Raw genomic sequence first — 25844 nt, 5'->3', positions numbered from 1 at the left:
GTTATTTGACTTTTTTTAATTTTCAATTTCAATTTAATTTCAAAGTAAATCTAATTCCAAATTTCAAGTTAATCTTAATTGTTTTTTTTACTAATGATTCAAACTCTAATTGATTTTAATTTTCAAATAAATGTTAGAATTGATACCAAAGTAATTTTAACAAATTATAGACTAATTTGATTTTAATTGGTTTTATTGGTTTTTTTTAATTTTAAATTGACATTTAGATGAGTTTTAGATTATTTCAAAAAAATCGATATCCATTTCTATAACCACAAATTCATTTCATTCAAACCAAATTCCATGAATAATTTCAAACCAAGTTACAATTTCACTTCTAATTCATTCCACATTTTACACTAGCCAAATTCAAACATTCATTACACCATTCAAATGTCCAAATAATCATTTCATTCATTAACAATCCAATTACTTTACAATAACCATGTCAAAAAATAACAAAGCAAAATCTCACAAACATGATCCATTTTCCATCCATAGTTTATTTCAAATCAAAATAGTACATACACTCATTTCATGACATTCAATAATATTTAACTTTCAAACATTTCCAAACTCATTTTCATACATACATTTTCATGTCCAATTACGTTCAATTACCATTGCATACGTCCATTTTCAATTCACATCACAACAAAGACTACAATAATTACATGTCTAAGCAAACTCTTCCAAGCAATCCATTCTACACTAATTTAAGCGTCAATCCAATTCCATAAGACAAGTTGCTTCCGATTTCAATGTCATGTTGCAAGCCCTTTGTTCCAACGTCATCTTTCATGTGCTCATGACCAAGAAGCCTAACAAAGCATGAATGAGGTCAGAACATGTCAAGCTTTCCATACACACATGCTGTTTTAAACCAAGCTGAAAGTGCAGTGCAAGAACAAACATCAAACCAAGCAATAAGGAGTTCCAAACAAGAATATGTCATGAAATAAAAGAAACTAAGTTGCATCAACACGGGATTAGTGAAACAACAATACCATACACAAGCACTATTATCTAGTAGCATATCAAGTAAGCAAATCAAGTCATACGGCAAGTTCCATGCATTGCACAAACCAAGCGTCATGAAACCACAATCACCAAGCCTTATTTGAACCAAAACCTGCAGTACATAAAGCAAGTTGGAATTAAGGCATGAACAAAATTACATCCAATTACAAACCCACAACTCACATAAATCACCCTGCTATGCGTATAACCGACATGTAATGCGGTTAATATTCAACCATACGCTACCTACATCACGAGCAGTCAACCATTCTGCATTCGAACCAAGGCTATGCCTTCTGCAACATCACAGCAGTCCATATTTCGGTTACAAAAGCCACAACAGAAATTGAAAAGAACATAACAGCATCAAAAAAAACTCACCTTAACCTCTTGAATTAGTTTGGTTCCTCCAAATTCCACAACAATGTATCGAAAACCGCAACGGAACCGGCATCCAAAAAGCAACAACCTACAACAGTCCATAACACTTCAGTTACTTCCAATTTAACTTGCCATCATTAAAACCAAACAAGCAGGCTACAACAACAACACAAGATCAATGTGAATTTCGAAGAAAGAAATGTGGCAGAGAGAGATGGAATGGCTTGTTAGCATTAGTGATCACATTGTTGAATTGATACATCCTTGACAAACCTTTCCGGATGGAAAGAAACTCGAGAGGGTTCAGTCTTTTTTCGCAAGTCAATTCCACAGCAAGAAACAAAGACGTTATATCTGGTCTCTCATTATAGCGCCATCCTGCAACATTGCCAACATTTTTGCATCCATTAAACACTGCTACATCATAATCAATGGAAAATCGTGATGCACCAAAACACACAATAGTCAAAGACTCAGGTTGCAATAGTCAAAATGTGAAACAACTTGCCGCAAATAACCTGGACAAAGATCAATACCAGCAAGCCTATGTTGAGCCTCAACCTCATCCACAACCTCAAGGTTACAAGAATTCACTGCAGTAAAACCAAGTAATTAGCAAGTTAGTTAAAATTTCAAAAATCCCAAAATGGAATGGAGACAAAATTCAAAGAGAAAGCATAGGTTCAGATTACCTTTTCCAAGTCCAAGCATCAAAGAAGGCAATCCGATTCTGAGCACCTAAAAGCACTTCCAGGAAGTCTGTTTTTTTGAATCTCTGTATACCAATCTGAAACCCTAGGTAGTCAATATAAAAGGTGAGAGGTGAGGCGCACAAGAAGGCATCGGAGGCGACCACCACGAAACCCTAACTCAAAAACAACAGAAATGCTAAACACCAAAGGACGAAACCCTAATTTCAATCGACGGCTGAATACCCTGAAACTTAGCGAAGAAAGACAGTTGCAAGCTCGCCACCATCGAATCACCGCCAAAGGTGAGCTTTCGTATTGGATCTTCTTTTTAAATCTCTGGTCTCTTTTTCACGTTTGGGTGTGAGATATCGAGAGGCGACGAGAGGTTGAGTTTTGGTAGGAGCGATTGAGGGACGGATAGAGGCGTGAGGTTGAGAGCGAAGGTTGAGAGCGATTTTGAGAGAAGTGAGATTGAGAGGAGGAGCGATTGGAACGACGATTGAGAAGAGAGAGAACGCAAGTGAGGACGACAAGAGGGTTTTTTTCGTTACTGTTCTTCACATCTTCTTATTTTATCCTTTTTATTTAAATGAAACAAATGTTTTAAACCATAATTATTTTAATGAATACGTTTAGTATTCCTCTGCTTTTTATTAAATGGTGTATAGTAATGATTTGCTTTTTGTTATTCCCAATCCATTAGCCTCTAGAACCCAACAGCCAGGCGGCTGGGTTTAATTTCTTGTTTTTTTCTTGGTAGTCCAACAAACTATTTTATCTTAGTTTTTATTTTTAATTTTAATTTTAATCTATTCTGGTTTACTTATCCGAATTAGCATTAATATAGCAAATAATCATGAATGGCCTAGTGGGGAGAGAGTACTTTCATTGCCTTTAGTGGAGTGGGTTCAATACTTGGGGACATCAATCTTTGTGTTTATATTTGTTATGCTTACCATTTTACTTAATTTCTTTTTCTATATAGTATCTTGCTATTTTATTTTATTTTATTCGATTAGTCGATTTTTGTGTGGTAACTAATTTAGTTAGGTTAGTACCATATCCATACTTTTACATGTATAAATAATCATACTCAAATTTCACTCGATTTCAAAATCAATTTCAACTTTCCTCCATTTCAAAATACATTCCAAAAAAATAAATGTGAATCACTTCAAGATCATTTCGCAAATCAAACATAATATTCAAAACCTTTTCTAAAGCGTGAAGGAAAAGGTTATCCTGAAGGGAATATCCAGTCATAATCCCGAATATTAGGCTCAAGTTGTAAGAGCTTGCAAGCCATTAATATTCGTCTTCTCTTTAACACTCTAATATTCAAATCGTTTTCTAAATAAAGCGTGAAGAAAAAGATTATCCTGGAGGGAATATCCAGTCATAATCCCGAATATTAGGCTCAAGCTGTAAGAGCTTGTAAGCCATAAATATTTGCCTTCCTTTTAATACTCTAATATTCAAAACCTTTTCTTAATAAAGTTGGAAGAAAAAGATTACCTGGAGGGAATATCCAGTCGTAATCCCGAATATTGGGCTCAAGCTGTAAGAGCTTGTAAGCCATAAATATTCGACTTCTCTCCAAAACACTTGTAAGTATCTCAAACCATCTTCTTAACAAAGTTGGAAGAAAAAGATTATCCTGGAGGGAATATCCAGTCATAATCTCGAATATTAGGCCCAAGTTGTAAGAGCTTGCAAGCCATAAATATCCGTCTTCCCTCCAAAATATTCATAAATATTCGAATAATTTTCTTAGCAATAATGGGAAAGAAACAGACTGCCTGGGTGGAATGTCCAGACGTAGTCTCGAGTACTAGACCCAAGCTGTAAAAGCTTGCAAGTCACAAGTATTCGTCTTTCAAACTCCAAAATACTTAATTCCTCTCTTAACCTCTTTCAATAAAGATGGAAATGGAACATGGTGTATACCGTGCACTCCTGAGGCCAGGTTTCGAGATGTATATCTCGCTCATCCAAGCTCTCGCCATCACTCAAAATACATCCAACCAATCAAACTTTTTTTCGCCGCTGCCCGACTAATCAAAGAACCTTTTTCATAAATGAAAGATATATTGTCTTAAGTGATACAAAACAATGTTTCGGCCACGATTGTTGAGTAGAGATAAATGACGTTTTTCCGAATGTAGATTTATAAATCCGTTCGATGTGTGGTATGCGTCCACTCCTCATCTGTTTTGGGTAAAATAATGTTTTCATCGATTAATATAATATAGCTTTCGCTAAAATCGACCAACAAACAAACATTTTCTACCCAGAACTACGTAAGCCTTGATTTCTCTTTTGAGATACGTAGGAGCAGGATTTTTAAATCTTGTCAGGCCCACTAATAAAAAACTTAGGTTTAGTCCTTCGTCAAAAATCCAAAAACATTCTCTTCTCATCCTTTCTTTCTTTCCCACCTAATAATTCGAAAAGCCTAATATTTCAACTAACACTAACGCACACAACTAACCTAATGGTTCCCGTTGAGTACAACGGACATGAGGTGTGCTAATACCTTCCCCTTGCGTAATCGACTCCCGAACCCTGATATTGGTTGCGATGACCATATATTATCCTTTCTTTTAGAGGTTTTATCGATATTTCCCCTTTCCTTTTTAGGAATAAATAAAGTTCGGTGGCGACTCTGTTCAGTCCATCATTGCGAGCGTGCAAATCGCGCTTCGCTTTGAAGTCGTATCCCCATTTTTTCGAGGTGCGACAGTAAGAAACCACATATGTCTTACATGAAGATTTGGGGTTGAGAATTTTATGTGAAACGACAAATTTCAACTAAGCTTGAGGCAAAATCTGACAAATGCTTATTTGTGGGGTATCCTAAAGAAACAAGAGGGTATTACTTCTATAATCCTTCTGAGGGCAAAGTGTTTGTCGCTCAAACTGGAGTTTTCCTAGAAAAGGATTTTATTTCCAAAGGAATCAGTGGGAGGAAAGTAGAGCTTGAAGAAATTCAAGAATCACGAAGCATTGATACACCTATGGAGGAATTAGAGCAGGAAACACAAGTAGTTATGGAAGAGCAACCTGCTCAAGTAGAACAAGACCAGCGTAGGTCAAGAAGGACACATCACCTACCTGAGAGATATGGATATCTCATAACTGATCAAGGTGATGTATTACTCATGGACCAAGATGAGCATGTGACCTACCAAGAGGCCATAACTAGTCCCGAGTCTGAGAAATGGCTAGAAGTCATGAAATTTGAAATGGATTCCATGTACACAAACCAGGTTTGGACCTTGGTAGAGCCTCCTGTAGGAGTTAACCCTATAGGATGCAAGTGGGTCTTCAAAAAGAAGACTGACATGGATGGTAAGGTACATACCTATAAGGCAAGACTGGTTGCAAAAGGATATAAACTAATTCATGGGGTTGACTATGATGAAACCTTTTCACCAGTTGCAATGCTTAAATCTGTTCGGATTTTACTTGCTATTGCTGCATATCATGATTATGAAATATGGCAGATGGATGTCAAAATTGCTTTCCTTAATAGGAATCTTCTTGAGGATGTGTACATGACACAACCTGGAGGATTTGACATACCAGAAGAAGCCCAAAAGATATGTAAGTTAGAAAGATAAAACAGTAAAACAATATGGATTCATCAAGAATGAAGATTAGCCTTGTGTCTACAAGAAGGTTAGTGGGGGCATGATCGTCTTCCTAGTATTATATGTAGATGTTGTATTACTCATTGGAAACGATGTCCCTACCCTGCAACAAGTAAAGTATTGGTTGGGGAAATGCTTTTCTATGAAGGACCTATGTGAAGCAGCCTATATATTAGGAATCAGGATCTATAGAGATAGATCATAAAAACTGCTTGGCCTAAGTCAGAATACATACATAGATAAAGTGCTGAGACACTTTAATATGCATGATTCCAAGAAAGGATTCATACCTAGGCAACATGGTCTGTATCTATCAAAAACACAATCCCCTTCAACTAAGGAAGAAAGGGATCGCATGAACAAGATTCCATATGCATCTGCAATAGGATCTATCATGTATGCCATGTTATGTACTCGACCAAATGTCTCGTATGCTTTAAGTGAAACGAGTAGGTACCAATCTGATCCTGGTGATGCTCATTGAGTAGCTGTCAAGAATATGCTTAAGTATTTGAGAAGGACTAAGGACTCATTCTTGACATATGGAGGTCAGGAACAACTTGCTGTAATTGGATACACTGATGCTAGCTTCCAAATAGATAAGGATGACTTTAGATCGCAATCTGGTTATGTGTTTTGCTTAAACGGTGGCGCTATGAGCTGGAAAATTTCAAAGCAAGATACAATTGTTGATTTTACAACCGAGGCCGAGTATATTGTTGCCTCAAGTGCTGCAAAGAAAGTTGTTTGGATCAAAAGGTTCATCAGTGAACTTGGCATAGTTCCTAGCATTATGGATCCCATTGGTCTTTATTGTGATAACAATGGTGCTATCGCACAAGCTAAGGAGCCTAGATCTCACCAACAATCTAAACACGTACTTAGGTGTTATCACCTCATCGAGAGATAATAGATAGAGAAGATGTGAAAATATGCAGAGTACCTATACTTGACAATATTGTCGACCCACTGACAAAGCCTCTTGCATAGCAGAAGCATGATGACCATACTAGATCTATGGGCATTAGGGGTATGCCTGATTGGCTCTAGTGCTAGTGGGAGATTGTTGGGGTAAACCCTAGAGGATAATACTTTTGGTACTTGTATCGAATTATTTATTAATAATAAAAGGCTTTTTCTTTATTATGTTTGTTTAATAAAGTCCCTAGAATAGATAGTCCGTTTAATGAATCAAGTGTGATTTAATCATGAGATCCCATTAAACATAAAGACACTCTTCTTAAAGTATATGTAGTCGAGCTTTGTTATGAAGTGGGATAACATTAAAGCATTAAGACTATTATGTATATAGGCTGATGATCACATCTCATGGATCATGGATAAGGAGTTATCAAGTCTTAAACATAGGTATGAATATTAGGAGTAATATTTATACTTGATTGACTTGCTATGAGAATACCATATAGAATGTTATGCAAAGTGTCATAAGTTATTCTCATGGTGATAATGGTGTATACCACCCTTCGAACTGAAACCACTATGGACCCTAGATGTAGAGTCGAGTGCTTTATTGCTGATCAAACATTGTCTGTAACTGGATGACCATAAAGACAGTTGATGGGTACTCCACGAAGCATGTTGAGGTACATGAGTGACCTAGATGGAATTTGCCCATCTTGCGTAACAAGATAAATGTCTACGGGTCCAATATTGAACTGGACAAGGATGACACAGTCTATGCCTTGTGTTTAATATAGACATAGTGGAAAAAGGGTAATTATACACACAAGTATTATCACAAAAGGATTTGTCAGATCACATGACATTTTCGTGTCTTGGGTAGCAATGTTTTGTTGCTAGATACCGCTCACTGTTTATTATGTTAAATACGTGATTTAATATAATTGCCAATGCCGCGAAAACCTACATGGTCACACACAAAAGGACAGATTGATGAGAGATAGAGTAAATAAGGAACACCATAAGGCACGATGCACTTAAGTGAATTGTAGAATATCGTAAGGTATGATGCACTTAAGTAGAATACGGAATAATGTAAGGTACCACACGCTTAAGTGATTTTGGTATATCATAAGATATGGGCCACATACACTTAAGTGGTATTTTTAGCTTACAACCCACACAAGTGGTTCTATAAATAGAACCCTTTTGTGCAAAAGCATTTGTTCAGATGAAAATTTTGTTTCTCTCTCTCTCTCTCTCTCTCTCTCTCTCTCTCGCACTCAAAGCCTTCATTCATAGCAACTAGCACTGAGACTGAAGGAATCCGTTCGTGTGGACTGAGTAGAGGCGTTGTCACCATTCAACGTTCATGATCGCTCCTTAGATCTGCATCAAAGGTTTTAATCGCCACAAGAGGTAAAGATTCTATCACTAATCATGCCCATTCGTAAGGATCACTAAAGGAGAAATTTTTAATTTCTGTTGTGTTTTGGATCGCTATTCTCCTTCAATTTAAACTCCCTACAATGATCCCTATTTGTGCCTTTTGCCACTTCCGCTTGTTTATAGTTATGCACAAGCATATTAATGTGAGACACCATATTTGAAGGTCTAGAATAGTTATCTTCATGTGACTCCTTGTTATGCCAATTCCAGAGATTATGACAAGCATTTGCCCAAAACACCTTTCAATCCTCACTATTATGCCACCTCATATTATTTTTCAAGTTACTATAAATACATTGCTTTAGATCACCTGTAAAAAAATGTAAACCTCATGTTAGTGTGAACCGCCGTCATCTAGGGAGCCATAACATGCGGATAATCTCGGAGTACGTGTAAGGTATCTACCTCCACATCTCCACAAAAGGAGCACATCGCACTCCCAATTCCAAAATGATTCTTCTTAACATTGGTAAGGAGGCCATCATGCATGAGAAGCCACAAAAATGTTTGTGTGCGTTGGTTTGAATGCATTCTCCAAATATCAGACCAAGCATCATCTTCCATGGAAATGTCATCTTCAAATATTTTCAAACCTTTAAAATATTCATAGCAAATTTTGTCATGGGTTAACCTATGTTTCCATTGGGGATCTACGTCAGACATGAGAAATGACACATTTAAAAAAACATATAGAGTATCAAATCAATAAATAATATCCATTTAAAAAAAAACATGTCGCATTGCAGGGCTGATGTATCAAATGCAGTCTCAACTTCTTCATGGCTTAAAATTACTTACCCTTTATGATGAGGTTTCCCTATTTTCCATTTTAGGACTTGCATAGTCATGGTTATAGTCTCAATGGTTACTTCGATGGATTCTGGAAGTACATTATCATTGTGGATTTTCTTAAATAGAAATGTGAGTAAACCGCGATTTCGATCTTTGAATATGTTGGTGGTGACACTATAGTCCCTTGAATTTAGTTGTAACTGCAAAAACATTTCAAGAAACCTGAGGAAGAAGCCTCTGGATTAGTGTTACTAATAGGTGAATAATCCGATCAAGATTCACTCTACTCAAATAACCCTCACACTCACGCATACATGCATTCCAAATCCTATTTCTAGCACTAGAAGTAAGAGAAAATGAACATTCTCCTAAGTAACTATAGTTTCGAAATGAAGACATAATAAAAAGAATAAAAAATAAAAAATAAAGTGATGCCTGAAGCTTGAAGAAACGAGCGACGAATGAAAGGGAGATTCGTTTGTAAACACTTAGGAAGAAGATCACTTGGAAAGTGGAGACGTCCAAATGAAAAAACTAAGTCTTTTAAACAACAAGTTTGTAACGGTAAAAAATTTCTATCAAAAAGAGTAATGATGACAAGTGGGAATTCCCATAAAAATCATCATGATGAAGAGAGATAAAGTTTTGTTCAAACACTTCAACCTAGTAGGACCTCGTGATCGGGGGGCTTATGTACATCATGGAATTCTCCATAGCCAAGTCAGAAACCTGTTAAGAGCACTAAAACAAGTATGAGGGGAGTGACTTCATACATATAAGTCGGATCCGATGTCAATGTTAGGATACATATGAAAAGTCATAAGAGACCGTTACATACTGCCCCATGATGGCGTGAGAGTTACATATATTGATGGGGAAGACATTACCTGACAATTATAGAGGCGACAAACGTTATTTAAGGCTACCTTTATGAGGGATATGAGGGGGTAAACATTAATTGATCATGGATGAGTCAATCCATATAAATAGGATATTCCCTTGATAAAGAAGGTAAGCAATAACCACATAAGAAAATACATAAACAGACACTTAAACCAATCATTTTAGACGCCCCCTGACTGATAACGAGGAAGTCAATATTTTAGTGTTTTTTAGCAAGAAGACACATATTTCAAATAAACCAGATATTTTTGTTTTTGATTTTGAGAGGAAAATATCTTAAGTATAAGAAACTGCATTTATAACTAATCAAAATATTCTCAAATTATTCACAAATTATGATATTTCTAATTTACATTGAAAACAAACTAAATATTTTTTCAAAGACAAATATATCAAATATAAGATTATTACATTTATAATAAAATTTCACAAAAAAATTCTCCATCGCTTCTTCAAGAAATTAAAAAAAAACATCTTTTAACAACAATTTAGTCACAAAGTTAATAAAAAATATTTTTTTGGATAAAAAAGATGAAATTAAATCAATTAAAAATAACACTTATCTTCAATACTCATATGCAGATCATAAGAGAACGACGTCATTAGCAACTCATAAACCTACCTTTCTATTGGATATTCATTGAAGGCACAATCCACAACTTTATCATCAAGTTGATTGAACTTGATTTGATCAATAACCAAAGTTTTGGCGACCTTCGAATAAGAGCAGTTTTTAGATTTTTTTACTACAAACCATCATAAGTATTTGGATTTTTATTCTTATAAATGAACAATTGCCGACCATATAAGGTGTTTTGGCACCATTCTTACCCCACAAACTCAATGAGAACTCACCACTCAAATGTATATTTATCCCTTGTCTTATGCAAAACTCATTAAATCTCTATGAAGCAACCTTCAAGCATTCACCGTGCCTTGAAATCAAATCCCATAGTTTATTCTTGTCATGAGTGTCTTCAGTAGCCGATGATGAATGAACAACAACATTGAATCCTTTTAAAATATATAAACCACATATTTTAGAACCTTTAGCTATGATCATTTCACCGTTGAAAATATTCAACACCTCATATATAAAAGAAACATTTAGCTTGGACAACCTAGGTCTTAATTTTTTTTTTAATTTTAAAGGATGATAAGATAAAAATTCTTCATCAGATTAAAAATGATAATAATGTCCATCTCATTTGCTTTGTGTGTGGCAATAACTATTGAGATGAACATTATTATCATTTTTAATTTGATTGAAATTTTTTATCTTTTCATCCTTTGAAATTCTAAATTCTTTTTTCAAATCATTTATAAAATTTATTTTTTTCTAAAAATACATAATAAACAAAAGTGATTAATCTTTAAATATATATAATATTTTTATTATATAATTATATAAATATCTCATTCATATTGTTGTTTTGACATACGCATCCATCTTTTTTGAAAGAATCATATTGTTAATATACTCTAGTATAACATTCAAGTCTGACACGGTATGAGGGGTAAATTATAAGATGTAAAAGAAATGATCATATCACGATATTCATGCATAAATTGATAAGGCATACCTGAAACTACATGAGTAGTAAATTGATACTTCACGATTAAAATCATCGGTGTCGAAATTATTACCGGGGTCAGAGCCAGGAGCAAATTGTTACTTCATGACTGAAACCACAATAGGAGTAAATTGGTGCTTCATGATTCAAACCCTAGGTGTCGCCATGCCAGAACCTTTTTGGATATTGTATACAATGAATGAAGAGTGTGTCTGTCACAATTCTTCTTTTTCTTTGTCTTTCTTCGTGGTTTCTATTGACATATAATAAAATGGATGGTCAGAATATAAAAAAAATTCTAAAGGTTTCCAATAAAGCAATCTACCTTAAAATAATTGAGTTTTTTTAGACATGAACCCAGTGGAGGAGCCAGATAAAAAAATTTAGGATGGCCGCTAACGTAAAATAAAGATTATAAATAAAATGTAAATAGTATTTTAAATAAAACATTAAAGTTAAAATAAATACAAAGTTAATTACTAAAAATTTAAATTACATGACTTAAAGCTACCTTAAAGTAATGCTTTACGCGTTCCTAGTGACTTGAAATCGTCAATAATTGACTCCGAACTAATGCTTGCACTAATCTCCCTTTCAATATATACTGTCATGCTATCTCCAAGAAACCCATCATCCATCTTGTTTCTCAACTTAGTCTTAATAATTTTCATTGCTGAAAAAGACCTCTCAGTTGTGGCCGTAGAAACGGGAAGAGTCATGATAAGATGAAGTAGTCTATCAATCAAGAAGTAAGTTTTAGTCTGTCCAGATGCAACCAAACATGAACATAGTTCTTGAATAGTTGATAAATTATTCAAGTTTGATGCTTGATGAGCAACAAATAGAAAATATTGGAGTTAAAATTGCAAATTATTCTTCTCTTGATCACTAAAATCCATAGGATGATATTTTTCAACTAAAGAACAAATAGTATCAATGCTAAAAGCTTTATATCCATACTTAGGATATAAAGAACAAGAAAGAGTTAACAAATCCATTGCCTGCTCACTGAATTTGTTATTCAACTCTTGTAACTGTTTGTCAATGATAGTGAAAAAGATTTCAACTTTAAAGTAATGTTGCATTGTGACTTGATTCTCTTCAAGACGGGAGCGTCCAAATCTTGTTGTTGGATGAACATCATTAAGATCAAGAATCTCAATACCATGTTTTTCACAAAAAGATACCACTTTAGTAAACAATATATCCCAACCATTTTCTCTCAAACCTTGAATAAGATGTTTTGTTGAACGAACCAAGTTCATAGCATTAACTACATCTTGATTTTTTTGTAAGGCTTGACAAAGCATATCTGTTCTTCCCATGATTTCTTTCATCAAGTGCAAAATAAATATAAAATCAAATGCCTTCAAGTAATTATAACAACTATCTGCATCCCCACGTGTAGCATAACTCCCTCTATCTTTTGTAATTTTTTTTAAAACTAAACAAGTTGCTTCATACATGTTTATCAAGCTAGAAATTGAATCGTAATGTGATCCCCAACGAGTATCTCCAGCTCGTTTCAATGTACCAACTTGATTTACACCTTTACCAGTTACAATCTCATCAATCTCTAACAAATAAGAAACTTCTTCTAATTGGGCAGCTTGTAACTCATCACGACGCTTTGTAGAAGAACAAACAACATTCACAACAAAGATCAGCTTCTCAAAAAAATTATGAACAGGTTTGACTTCTCGATGATGTAACTAATGCAAGTTGCAATCGATGAGCAAAATAATGAACATAGTATGCATAAGGACAATCCTTCATAAAGAGGGCTTGTAAACCATTACATTCTCCTCTCATATTGCTAGCACCATCATACCCTTGGCCACGAATGCTAGAAACAACAAGGTTATGTCGAGAAAGTATATCACATATTGCTTCCTTAAGAGTTAAAGATGTGGTGTCTTTAACATGTGCCACATCAAAAAATCTCTCTTGTATTAAACCAACTTTATCAACAAATCTTAATACAAGAGTCATTTGTTTCTTTTTTGACTCATCACGAGCTTCATCAACAACGATACAAAATTTGGAATCACCAATTTCCTCACGAATACTCTTTTTCACCCTACTAGAAAGAATTTGCAAGAGCTCTTTTTGAATTTGATGTGAAGTATACTTGCAATTTTGTGGAGCATTTTCCAACACAACTTTTGCAACTTCATTATGTAGGATGCTAAAAGTTTCAATAACTCAAGAAAGTTACCTTGATTTCTTGATTTTCTACTTTCGTCGTGACCCCTAAAAGCACAAGCTTGTAGTGTTAACCAACGAACAGTGTCAATTGAAGTCTTGAGTCGTAATCGATTATTCATTCTTTAACTTGAACTTTGCACTTGAATAACATTTCTAATATGACCATCTTGATTCAACAAGTCTTGATAAGCTTTCATTGCATTGATGTGTGGTGAGCAAGGATCCTTCCCTATGTGTTTAAGAAAGGAACAATGTTTTCCATTCCTAACTTTCTTCCAATTTCTAAAACCCATAGAAATAAAGACAAGTGATCCGGGACGTCCACTTAGTTTTTTTCTAAAAAGGTAACATGGTAAGCAATATGCGGCATCTTCAGATGGTGAATATTCTAACCATGATGGAAATATGCTAAACCAAGTATGTTGAAACCTTCTCGGATGATCCTCGTTACCGGACAAAGGATAGTTTTCTAAATGAATTTGATATGAACCCATTTTAGATAAGATCTTCGTATTGCATCCACTAGATTTAGTGGATATTGCCAAATTGGAGGATGCTTTCCAGGATCGCGTTCCAAAGAATTTTCAAAACCATGATGCTCTTCAATTGTTGGATTCTCAAGAACTGTTTCAGATCCAAACATCAATTTAGAGAACATAAAAATTAAAAGAGAAAAAAATTAATAAACTTAATTAATCAACTTTAATCCGTTTTCAAATACCGGCAACTTCACTATTAGAAATTAGCAGCAACAATGATTAAATAAATCTTATTACAGTGTATAACTATATTTGTAAATTACAGTGTTATGAATTGGCTTAATAAACCTCATATAGATTATTTTAACACATCAAGAAAGAAGAACCCTAAAAATCTCAAAAACACAAATCAAGCAATCACTTTAATTTGTTACTTTTTATAAAAGAAGAATGAATAAAGTTTTTTACCTGTTAGATGCCGATCACTTTAATCTGTTTCGATTCCGGTGTCGGTAGCAAACCCATATGAGAAAGAAAGGAAAGGTATGAGCTTTTTACCTTATCTGTATTTTAACCTAACTTTGAATGAAAAATAAAAAATAAAAAATAATATTAATTTAAAATAAGGATGTTTTAGTAATTTAATATATATGAATTAAAAAATAATAAAAAGTTGAGGGGTGGCCGTGGCCTTCCCACGTCCCCCTCAGTTCCGCCACTGCATGAACCTTAGTTTGGACAACCTAGGACTTAGTTTTTTTTTCTTTGCTCTTTGTCCATTATGTTATCTCATTTGAGTGATTTTGATTTGTTATTTCTATAATAATCCATCGGTTCGGATTCGGTTAACATCGTTCTAATTATTTTTTTAAATGGTTTTCATTGTCTTCTTTAGCCTCCTTTTCGAAAAATTATATGGACTCTTCATTCTTTTTCTTTTATGTTCAAATATTTTCAAACCTTTAAAATATTCATAGCAAATTTTGTCATGTGTTAACCTATGTTTCCATTGGGGATCTACGCCAGACATGAGAAATGACACATTTAAAAAAACATATAGAGTATCAAATCAATAAATAATATCCATTTTAAAAAAAACATGTCGCATTGCAGGGCTGATGTATCAAATGCAGTCTCAACTTCTTCATGGCTTAAAATTTCTTACCCTTTATGACGGGGTTTCCCTATTTTCCATTTTAGGACTTGCATAGTCATGGTTATAGTCTCAATGGTTACTTCGATGGATTCTGGAAGTACATTATCATTGTGGATTTTCTTAAATAGAAATGTGAGTAAACATCGATTTCGATCTTTGAATATGTTGGTGGTGACACTATTGTCCCTTGAATTTAGTTGTAACTGCAAAAACATTTCAAGAAACCTGAGGAAGAAGCCTCTGAATTAGTGTTACTAATAGGTGAATAATCCGATCAAGATTCACTCTACTCAAATAACCCTCACACTCACGCATACATGCATTCCAAATCCTATTTCTAGCACTAGAAGTAAGAGAAAATGAACATTCTCCTAAGTAACTATAGTTTCGAAATGAAGACATAATAAAAAGAATAAAAAATAAAAAATAAAGTGATGCCTGAAGCTTGAAGAAACGAGCGACGAATGAAAGGGAGATTCGTTTGTAAACACTTAGGAAGAAGATCACTTGGAAAGTGGAGACGTCCAAATGAAAAAACTAAGTCTTTAAAACAACAAGTTTGTAACAGTAAAAAATTTCTATCAAAAAGAGTAATGATGACAAGTGAGAGTTCCCATAAAAATCATCATGATGAAGAGAGATAAAGTTTTGTTCAAACACTTCAACCTAGTAGGACCTCGTGATCGGGGGGCTTATGTACATCATGGAACTCCCCATAGCCAAGTCAGAAACCTGTTAAGAGCACTAAAACAAGTATGAGGGGAGTGGCTTCATACATATAAGTCGGATCCGATGTCAATGTTAGGATACATATGAAAAGTCATAAGAGACCGTTACATACTGCCCCATGATGGCGTGAGAGTTACATATATTGATGGGGAAGACATTACCTGACAATTATAGGGGCGACAAACGTTATTTAAGGCTACCTTTATGAGGGATATGAGGGGGTAAACATTAATTGATCATGGATGAGTCAATCCATATAAATAGGATATTCCCTTGATAAAGAAGGTAAGCAATAACCACCTAAGAAAATACATAAACAGACACTTAAACCAATCATTTTAGACGCCCCCTGACTGATAATGAGGAAGTCAATATTTTAGTGTTTTTTAGCAAGAAGACACATATTTCAAATAAACCAGATATTTTTGTTTTTGATTTTGAGAGGAAAATAGCCCTAGCTTGAGTCATCTTAGGGTGTTTGGAGCTATAGCACATAGACATGTGCCAGATCAATTGAGAAGAAAACTTGATGACAAGTCTAGTCAGATGATCCTGATATGATATCATTCGACTGGAGGATACAAGTTGTTCGACCCATTGAATAAGCAGGTGGTGATCAGCAAGGACGTGATCATAGATGAGCTTAGAGAATGGGATTGGACTGAGAATGTCAAGAAAGATTCAGTAAGAATATTTTGTGATGAACCAGCTAGTGAAGTCGAAAGAGAAGTTCGACAGGAAGAAGTCAGAGGTGAAACAAGCACAAGCAGACCTCAAAGAACAAGACACATGCATGCAAGGTTGCAAGAATGTGTGATTACATCAGATGATATGGTCGATGAAGAAGGTGAGCTGGTACATTATGCTTTCTACGCAGATGTCGGACCTGTCAATGCAGCTGAGGCATTGAAAGATTCGAAGTGGATGAAAGCAATGGACGAAGAACTGAAGTCAATTGAAGTCAACAACACTTGGTCACTTGTTGAATTGCCCCAAGACAAGAAGGCAATCGATGTGAAGTGTGTTGGTGTAAGCCCTAGAGGCCAATACTTTTGGTACTTGTATCGAATTATTTATTAATAATAAAAGGCATTTTTCTTTATTATGTTTGTTTAATAAAGTCCCTGGAATAGATAGTCCATTTAATGTATCAAGTATGACTTAGTCATGAGATCACATTAAACATAAGGACACTATTCTTAAAGTGTCCGTAGTCAAGCTTTATTATGAAATGGGATAACATTAAAGCATGGAGACTATTATGTTTGTAGACTGATGATCACGTCTCATGGATCATGGATAAAGAGTTATCAAGTCTTAAACATAGGTATGAATATTAAGAGTAATATTCATACTGGATTGACCCGCTATGAGAGTACTATATAGAAAGTTATGCAAAGTGTCATAAGTTATTCTCATGGTGATAATAGTGTATACCACTCTTCGACCTGAAACCACTATGGATCCTAGATGTAGAGTCGGGTGCTTTATTGCTGATCCAACGTTGTCCGTAACTGGATAACCATAAAGACAGTTGATGGGTACTCCACGAAGCATGCTGAGGGACATGAGTGTCCTAGATGGAATTTGCCAATTCTGCTTAACAGGATAAATGTCTATGGGCCCAATATTGAACTGGACAAGGGTGACATGGTCTATACCTTGTGTTCAATATAGACATAAGGGCAAAGGGGTAATTATACACATAATTATTATCACAGGAGGTTTTGTCAGATCACATGACATTTTCGTGACTTGGGTAGCAGTGATGTGTTGCTAGATACCGCTCACTGTTTATTATGTTAAATGCGTGATTTAATATAATTGTCAGCGTCGCGAAAACCTATAGGGTCACACACAAAGGACGGATTGATGAGAGATAGAATAATTAAGGAACATCGCAAGGTACGGTGTACTTAAGCTGAATACGAAATATGGTAAGGTACCAAATACTTAAGTGATTTTGGCATATTATGAGATATAGGCCAAAATGCACTTAAGTGGGCTTTTTGGCTTGAAGCCCACACAAGTGGTTCTATAAATAGAGCTCTTGTGCAGAAGCTTTGTAAGGGAATACAACACAACTGAAGAGTTGGAATTTCGTATCTCTCTTTCCCTCACTCAAAGCCTTCATTCACAAACAGCTAGCACTGCGATTGAAGGAATCCGTTCGTGTGGACTGAGTAGAGACGTTGTCATCATTCAACGTTCGTGATCGCCCCGTGGATTTGCTTCAAAGGATTCGATCATTATCAGAGATCTGCACCAAAGGTTTGAATCGCCACAAGAGGTAACGATTCTATCACTGATCATGCTCATTCGTAAGGATCACTAATGGAGAAAATTTTAAATTCCGCTGCGCCTTGGATGGCAATTCTCCTTCAAAGTGGGTATACAAGGTGAAGTTGAATCCCAAAGGAGAAGTGACTCGACACAAGGCGAGACTTGTGGCGAAAGGATTTCTTCAGAAAGAAGGAACCGACTTCGATGAAGTCTTTGCACCTGTTGCTAGAATCGAAACAATCAGGTTGGTTGTTGGTCTAGCAAACATGAACAACCGGCATATGTGTCAGATGGACGTGAAATATGCATTCCTGAATGATCCTTTAGAATAAGAAGTTTATGTTGCACAACCAGCTGGGTTTGTGAAACATGGTCGAAGCAAGCACATCGAGATGAGGTTCCATTATTTTCGAGAGTAGGTAACAGATGGGAAGATGAATGTGGAACACTGCAGTACCGAGAATAAGACTACAAACGTCATGGCGAAGGGAGTGCAGGTCGAAGTGTTCAGAAGACTAAGAATCATGATGAATGTAGATAGTTTAGACACAATGAATTAGGTGGTGTGTTGAATTGTAATTCCTTGTGTCGGAGAAGATTGCTCGACAGGAGCAAGGAAGCGTCGAACCACCTAATTTGTTAAGTGGTGTTAGCTATTTTGAGCTTTTATAGTTTTGGGCTTTGACTTGAGGTCCAAGTTAACCTAAATCTATAAATAGAGGGAGTAACCCTTATTTTGTAATAGATGTGAATAGAGTGAGTATTCACAATACTTGTAATTCACAGTATTTTGCAGTTGCAAAGTGAATAAGAAGTTTTCCACATTTTGTGGGCAGAGAGAAACTCTGCAGAATTATATTACTCTTCTCCTTCATCGTTCTATACACTCTCTCTTTCTCCATTGTTCCTTTATTTTCGTTGTTATTGTGTGGATAGTTACAATCTTGTTCATCAAGATTGATTGAAATTCTCCATAGATTTTGGAGAATTTTCAATGTTTTCTTACTTATATAGCAACAAGCAACTAAGAACAAAAACTACATATTGAATTTTTAAAATATTTTACAAGTTAGTTAAGTTAAGTTATAATTTTGGAAACCGACTAACTAACTAATTTGCCTTCTTCTTATCACATTTAAGATGAACAATAAAAAAAAAAATTAAGTGTACATTTAGAATCAAGACACATATGACATTTAAAAAAAAATCATATGATGAAACATAATTAAAACGTTGTACAATAATCATTTTCTTTGAATTACCACATTCTTTGAATTAAAAGAACACATAAATATTCAATTGTTAAAATGTTTATTCTAATAAATTCAATCAAAGTTATTCAAATAGAAATTCCATTATATTTCACAGGGATTCAGAAACTCTTTTCAAAGAGCATTTAAAACTAGAGAATCTAGGAAGATGGGATAAATGAAGTAAAACACATATAGGAGATTAGAAAACAAAATGAAAAATTTGAGCAATAATCAGGCTTTTTCTAAATCAAGATAATAAGATTACAATCCAGTATCAGAAAATCATAAAGATTAATTAACATCTACATTAAAGTTTACGGAAAAATTGATCGAGTCACAAATGTAAATAATTCCTTCAATTCTCCCATGGTAATATGCTTGAGACCAATATATCCATTACTATGATTTCAAAAACAGAAACACAATATTGAACCCTTAAGCCTCGAAATAGAAATTTGCGAGTCCAATTCAACATTTCTCCATGATGGTGTTCCAAGTGTGTACACACGCTCAAACATCCAAACATTGCCTTGTTTAATATGTTTAATCCATATTTTTTATTAACCGAGAAAACACTAATTAAATTTGATTTACTAATATTATCTACCTTTAAATCTGTAGAAACAATGTCCTCTTCAAAAGTGGAGAAAGACTAAAAGAAGATAAAAATATAGATAGAGAAAGATATTTGTGATGAAAATAATATAGACGGATAAAATTCATCTCAAAATTTTTCACTAACACATACATTTAAGGAAGTTTTTTCCATGCATTTTTCAACATTTCATAAATAAAAATGGATAGAGTTTGCGATAATGTTGTGGGAAACATAGGGTTGGAATATCATCACGCGGGAGTGTTAAATTTCAATTTAGATGCATCTTTGTTTCTACACCAAAAGAGGTTAGGAAAATAAAACTTTAAAGATAAAGTTCAAAACAGGACACAAGTATTAAGGTTACAAAAACCAATAGCTACAACAACAACACCTTACACACGAATGAAACTATGCATAACAGTGCCATAAGAAACCAAAAGTTCAACACAGATTATAAGAATTTAGGGTGTCTATTTCTAACAATAGAACAGAACCAATTTATTGAATGCATGAATCAATACACTAAATAACCAATTTATGGAATACAGTCACGTAAAAGTGATCTTAAATTTCACATTTGAAAGATATGACATAAGAAGAAAACAATAAAAACAAGATCTATCAAGTCTAAACAAACTTTTGAGACATGAAAATAACTTCATTTTCTGAGTTTTTGCTTCAAATACCCTTTTTTTTGAAAAAAAATTCCTAATATGCCCCACTCTGAAAATTATTTTCCAATCTATCCATTTTTCAGTTGGGGCTCGTCACTTGAAATGACGAGGGGATGTTGAATTTTTTTTGCTTTGTAGGCTCGTCACTTGAAGTGACGAGGTGATGAAGAAATGTGTCTTTTTTTATTTTTTAATATTTTAAATAATTTATTAAATACTAATAATAATTAATATAATTGATTTTTAATTATTAATTCTATATTTAATTAATATAATTGATTTAATTAAAAAAAATAATTTATTTGTAAAAAAATATTTAAAATAAATAGTAAATAATTTTTTTTTTTAAAGTTGATTTATTGTTATTATTATTAAGGTAAGAGAAAGTATATTATATATAAGAACAATTCATTTGCATTTAATGCTATTTTTAATGTCATATTATTACTTATTGAATTGTGATAAAAATAATTATTAGGACATTGATGACAAATTATTAAAAACATAACATATTATTAAATAATTTTTTAATTAATTCTATATTTAATTAATATAATTGATTTTTAATTATTAATAATTATTAAGTAGTTTTTTAATAATTTTTTAAGTAATAATTATTAAATATAGAATTAATAATTAAAAATCAATTATATTATTTATTATTAGTATAATTGATTTTTAATTATTAATTCTATATTTAATTAATATAATTGATTTAAATAAAAATATTTATAATTATTTTATAAAAAAATATTTAAAATAAATAGTAAATAATTATAGGATATGAATTTGATTTGGTGTGAATATGATTTGGTGTGAAGAACTTTTTTTTAAATTTTTTAATATTTTAATATTTTAAATATTTTATTAAGTAGTTTTTTAATTATTATTAAATAATTTTTTAATTAATTCTATATTTAATTAATATAATTGATTTTTTTTTAAAAAATATTATTTTTTTAAAAAAATATTTAAAATAAAATGTAAATAATAATAGTTTTTATAATAATAAATTTTTTTGATATTATTATTTTTAAAATATTATTAATAAAAATGATTATTTTTTAGAATATTAATAATAGAAATAATAATTTTTTTTAATTCGTAAAAGATATTCCAAATATAAGTTAAAATCTTTTATAATTTAAGAGGGATACAATATTATTTATCAATTTTTTAAAATTATTTGGGACAAAATATTATTTACTACTTATTTTAAATTTTTTTTTACAAATAAATTATTATTATTTTTAATTAAATCAATTATATTAATTAAATATAAAATTAATAATTAAAAATCAATTATATTAATTATTATTAGTATTTAATAAATTATTTAAAATATTAAAAAAAAAAACACATTTCTTCATCACCTCGTCACTTCAAGTGACGAGCCTACAAAACAAAAAAATTTTAACATCCCCTCGTCACTTCAAGTGACGAGCCCCAACTGAAAAAAGGGGATAGATTGAAAAATAATTTTCAAAGTGGGGCATATTGAGAATTTATTTTCAAAAAAAGGTATTTGAAGCAAAAACTCTCATTTTCTTCCTGCAATTTAAACTTCGCACACCAATATAAATTACAACAATATTAGAGAACAATGGATAATTAATATTATAGCTATAACTGCTAAAATAAGAGTTACTGTTAAGAACCATTACCTTGAGTGGAAATTCAACACCTTAATATTGTCTCCTTTAACAGCATCCTTTAATGAGATTAGACTTGGAATATGTGGAATTACTTCGAAATACTGTGAACCAGACCCATGAATTTGAAACATTTTGAATCCATATTTCTCAGGTTCATAGTATAAAAAACAATCCAAACAATTATACAACAATGCAGCACTTTCTTCAAACTGTTTTATTGGGAAACAATATCCATAATGCCATTGAAGCGGATTAGGCAAGTTAGGAATGTTGTAAACCTTACTCCATGACTCTCCAATGCCGTATTCATTCATAACCCACATTGTAATATTAGAGAAATTGGTCGAGTCACAAATGTAAAGAATTCCCTTCAATTCTCCCATTCTACGCAAGTAATTATAAATTCCATTTGCATGATTTTTAACCATACCCGGAGGAGAAGGAAATGTCTTCAACTTCTCAGTTTCAAAACAGAAACACAATATTATACCTTTAAACTCTATCCAATGAACTACACCATTAATATAAGTGGGATCGCTAAGTCTCAAAATAGAAATTTGAGGATCCACTTCAATGTTTCTCCATAATGACGTCCCAAATGTGTGTATATCAACCGTGAGACGTTCAGACACCCAAAAATTGGCGCGTCTGACATGTTTAGTCCATATTCTTATCACCTTATATTCATTATCTTTAGGATGGAAACCAAGACTAGCATATACATGCGCTCTTACACGTGCTGTGTTTAACCTAGAAGGACTCATACTAGCTCCAGGAAGTCTTATAAACTCCCCAGTGACTGGATTGCAAACCACTATAGGGTTTTCTGTAGATGGTTCACACAAACAAAGTAAGCCATTACAAGAATTCACAATATCAAACTTACCATGTTTACGGTTGCAAGAACTATAAAGGGTTTCCCTTTTCTCCCAAAATAATCTCGCAACGCTAATAACACACTTGAAAATATTCTTGATCGAGTATCCTTTCTCCTCTCTAAATAACTTGTCATCACGAAGAGGAAGCGTGCATATAGGCTCAAGCTTCACGCGATTATCACTTCCAATGTCAAACTTTTCCGGTTCACATTCAAGGAGATATAAGGTTCTTGATACTCGATCATAGTCGTTGGTTCGGATCATAAGAGTATTCCGTGATTGTTCAAAATGCAGTTTAGTAAAATGTGGTTCTGAAATCATAGTTTTCCAATCTTTGCAGACACATTTACAACTGAGAAGAGACTTAATTGGAAGTTGAAGGAAACTGTGAGTAGTGAGATGGAGTGGAAGATTCACAAAAGAAGAGCAAAGTTCATGATTGTGTGTCTTTTCATCTTTCTGTTTTGCTTCATTATGTCTAACCCTTGTAGCGGAAATTGGATCTTTTTTCATGGCTACAATAATTAAGTAAATTAAATTCAGCTTTGATAGATATAATAGAGGACAATTACAATATAATTTAGATTATAAATGGATGAAAATCAGTGAGAGTGAAAGTACCTTTTAGGAGAAATCCAATACTCTATTCTTCACCTTGACGGCAAACGATGGAGGGTTTACACATGATAAATAATAAATAACAAAAGAGTACAAAATAGTGTTAAACTACTTTTTCAATTTTACATTAACTAATTTATTTTAACCTTTATTTTATTTTAAATAAAAAATAAAAAATATATTTAAAATTTGATATTAGGTCTATAAGGGTCTGTGTTAACCGAATATTAAGAAGTTATTAACGCAAATTTTATTATTCTTTTAGTCGCATATTGAGCCATAATTAGCTTCTTTAGAAGCAAAGCTATTTTTAATTTTCTAAAAATATTTGGTGTCGTCCAGATTCCTTCACGGGTTTCCTTCCTAGCTTTGATCTTCCATGTCCTCCTTCATTAATAGTAATAGGATCTCGTATAGGGTACTCAAGAGACTATTATTTGAGGTTGTATTATAGAAAAATGCCTATTGCACAATAGGATCTCGTATAGTTAGATTGAGGTGATTTATCGTGGGAATTTCGTGGTTGATAGTCTGCTCCGAAAGTTTTTGAACTATAAAAATATGTTTATAGAATTCAATAGTAACAGTTGGGATTCGTGGGGACATGCGGGATGGGGTTGGGGCACAAACCTCCCCCTGTGATTAGGGGTGTGAATGGATCATGAACCAAACTAAATTGAACCATATCTATGGTTCGGTTTGGTTCTTAAAACCATTTTCATAAAACCAATTTATTTTTTAGAAATCGGTTTATAAGTGGACCGGTTCGGTTTTAAACCGGTTTTTCAAAAAAAAATAGTTTAAAAAAAACAGTTTTAAATCAATTTCTTTAAAACTAATTTTTTATTTTCTTTAAAAAATCAATTTCAAAATCAATTTTATAAAAAAAATAGTTTTTAAAACTATATTTTTAAAAAATCAATTTTATATCAAAAATAATTTTATTTTCTTTTAACTAACTTTTTTATTTTCACTAATTATAAAACCATTTTATATAAAAAAATATTTATTTTAAAAAATTATTTTAAATTTGACTTTTATAATCACCACAAATAATATCTCGATTAAAAACAATTCCAAAGTATCATGTGTTATAAAAAAGGTCATAAAATAAAATAATCATGAATGATATCTCTATAAATCATAATTGTTCATAAAATAAATAACTCATCAAAAAAATTGTTCAAATTTCTTAAAATCTCTCATAATTGTTCATAAACAAATTTTATGAGGTTTTAAAATATTTTTTCTTTTAAATTAACATAAAAAAAACAACTTTTTTTTGAAAAAAAATAACAAATATTCAGAAAAAAGAAAAAAAAATATATAAAAAAAATTAAAAAAAATAAAATTATATTCTGAAAATAAAAAAAATTAAAAAAATATATTTTTTTTAAAAACATTTTTTTACTGAAAAAAACAAAAAATATTTTTGATAAAAATATCTTTTTTATTTAGAAAAAGAAAATTATTTGAAAAAAAATATCAAATATAATTTTATCGAAAAAAAATCCAAATATAATATTTTTGGTGAAAAGAAAAAATATCTGATTTTTATTTTTAAAATAATTTTTTTATAAAATTTTAAAAAATATAAAATATAAAATTGATTTATAATGTGCTAAAACATGAAAACATACAAAAAAAAAAATTTAACACATAGTAAAATTTGGATAACCAATAACAAAACCAAATTTTTATAATGGATAACGGTTTATATTTGGATAACCAATAACAAAACCAAATTTTTATTTTACATCTGGTTTGGTTTCTTTAAAGTGGATCAATTTGGATACCAATTTGATTATGGATAATCGATTTTTTTGCACATCCCTACTTGTGGCAGGGATCCGAGACGGGGAAGGGAATAAACTAAGTGGTGATTCATATGTGAATGTATCATTCGGCCCCGTCCCGCCCCGCCCCAT

General features: G+C 32.6%; 1 protein-coding gene across 1 annotated transcript; it reads right to left on the bottom strand.

Moving 5' to 3' along the window:
• Window positions 1-706: 706 nt before the first annotated feature.
• LOC127131057 (uncharacterized) lies at window positions 707-25844 on the bottom strand. Its single transcript, XM_051059998.1, has 8 exons — window positions 25754-25844; window positions 22427-23813; window positions 22304-22335; window positions 1920-1994; window positions 1662-1818; window positions 1402-1489; window positions 1008-1132; window positions 707-821 (listed from the first exon to the last, which is right to left on the bottom strand). The coding sequence occupies exons 1-8, from the start codon at window positions 25842-25844 to the stop codon at window positions 707-709; spliced, it is 2070 nt and encodes a 689-aa protein (XP_050915955.1).

The sequence above is a fragment of the Lathyrus oleraceus genome, chromosome 3 (assembly GCF_024323335.1).
Source record: "Lathyrus oleraceus cultivar Zhongwan6 chromosome 3, CAAS_Psat_ZW6_1.0, whole genome shotgun sequence".
NCBI classification, from domain to species: domain Eukaryota; kingdom Viridiplantae; phylum Streptophyta; class Magnoliopsida; order Fabales; family Fabaceae; genus Lathyrus; species Lathyrus oleraceus.
Note: the sequence above shows the minus strand (reverse complement) of the source record. Positions and strands in the feature narration are given on the sequence as shown.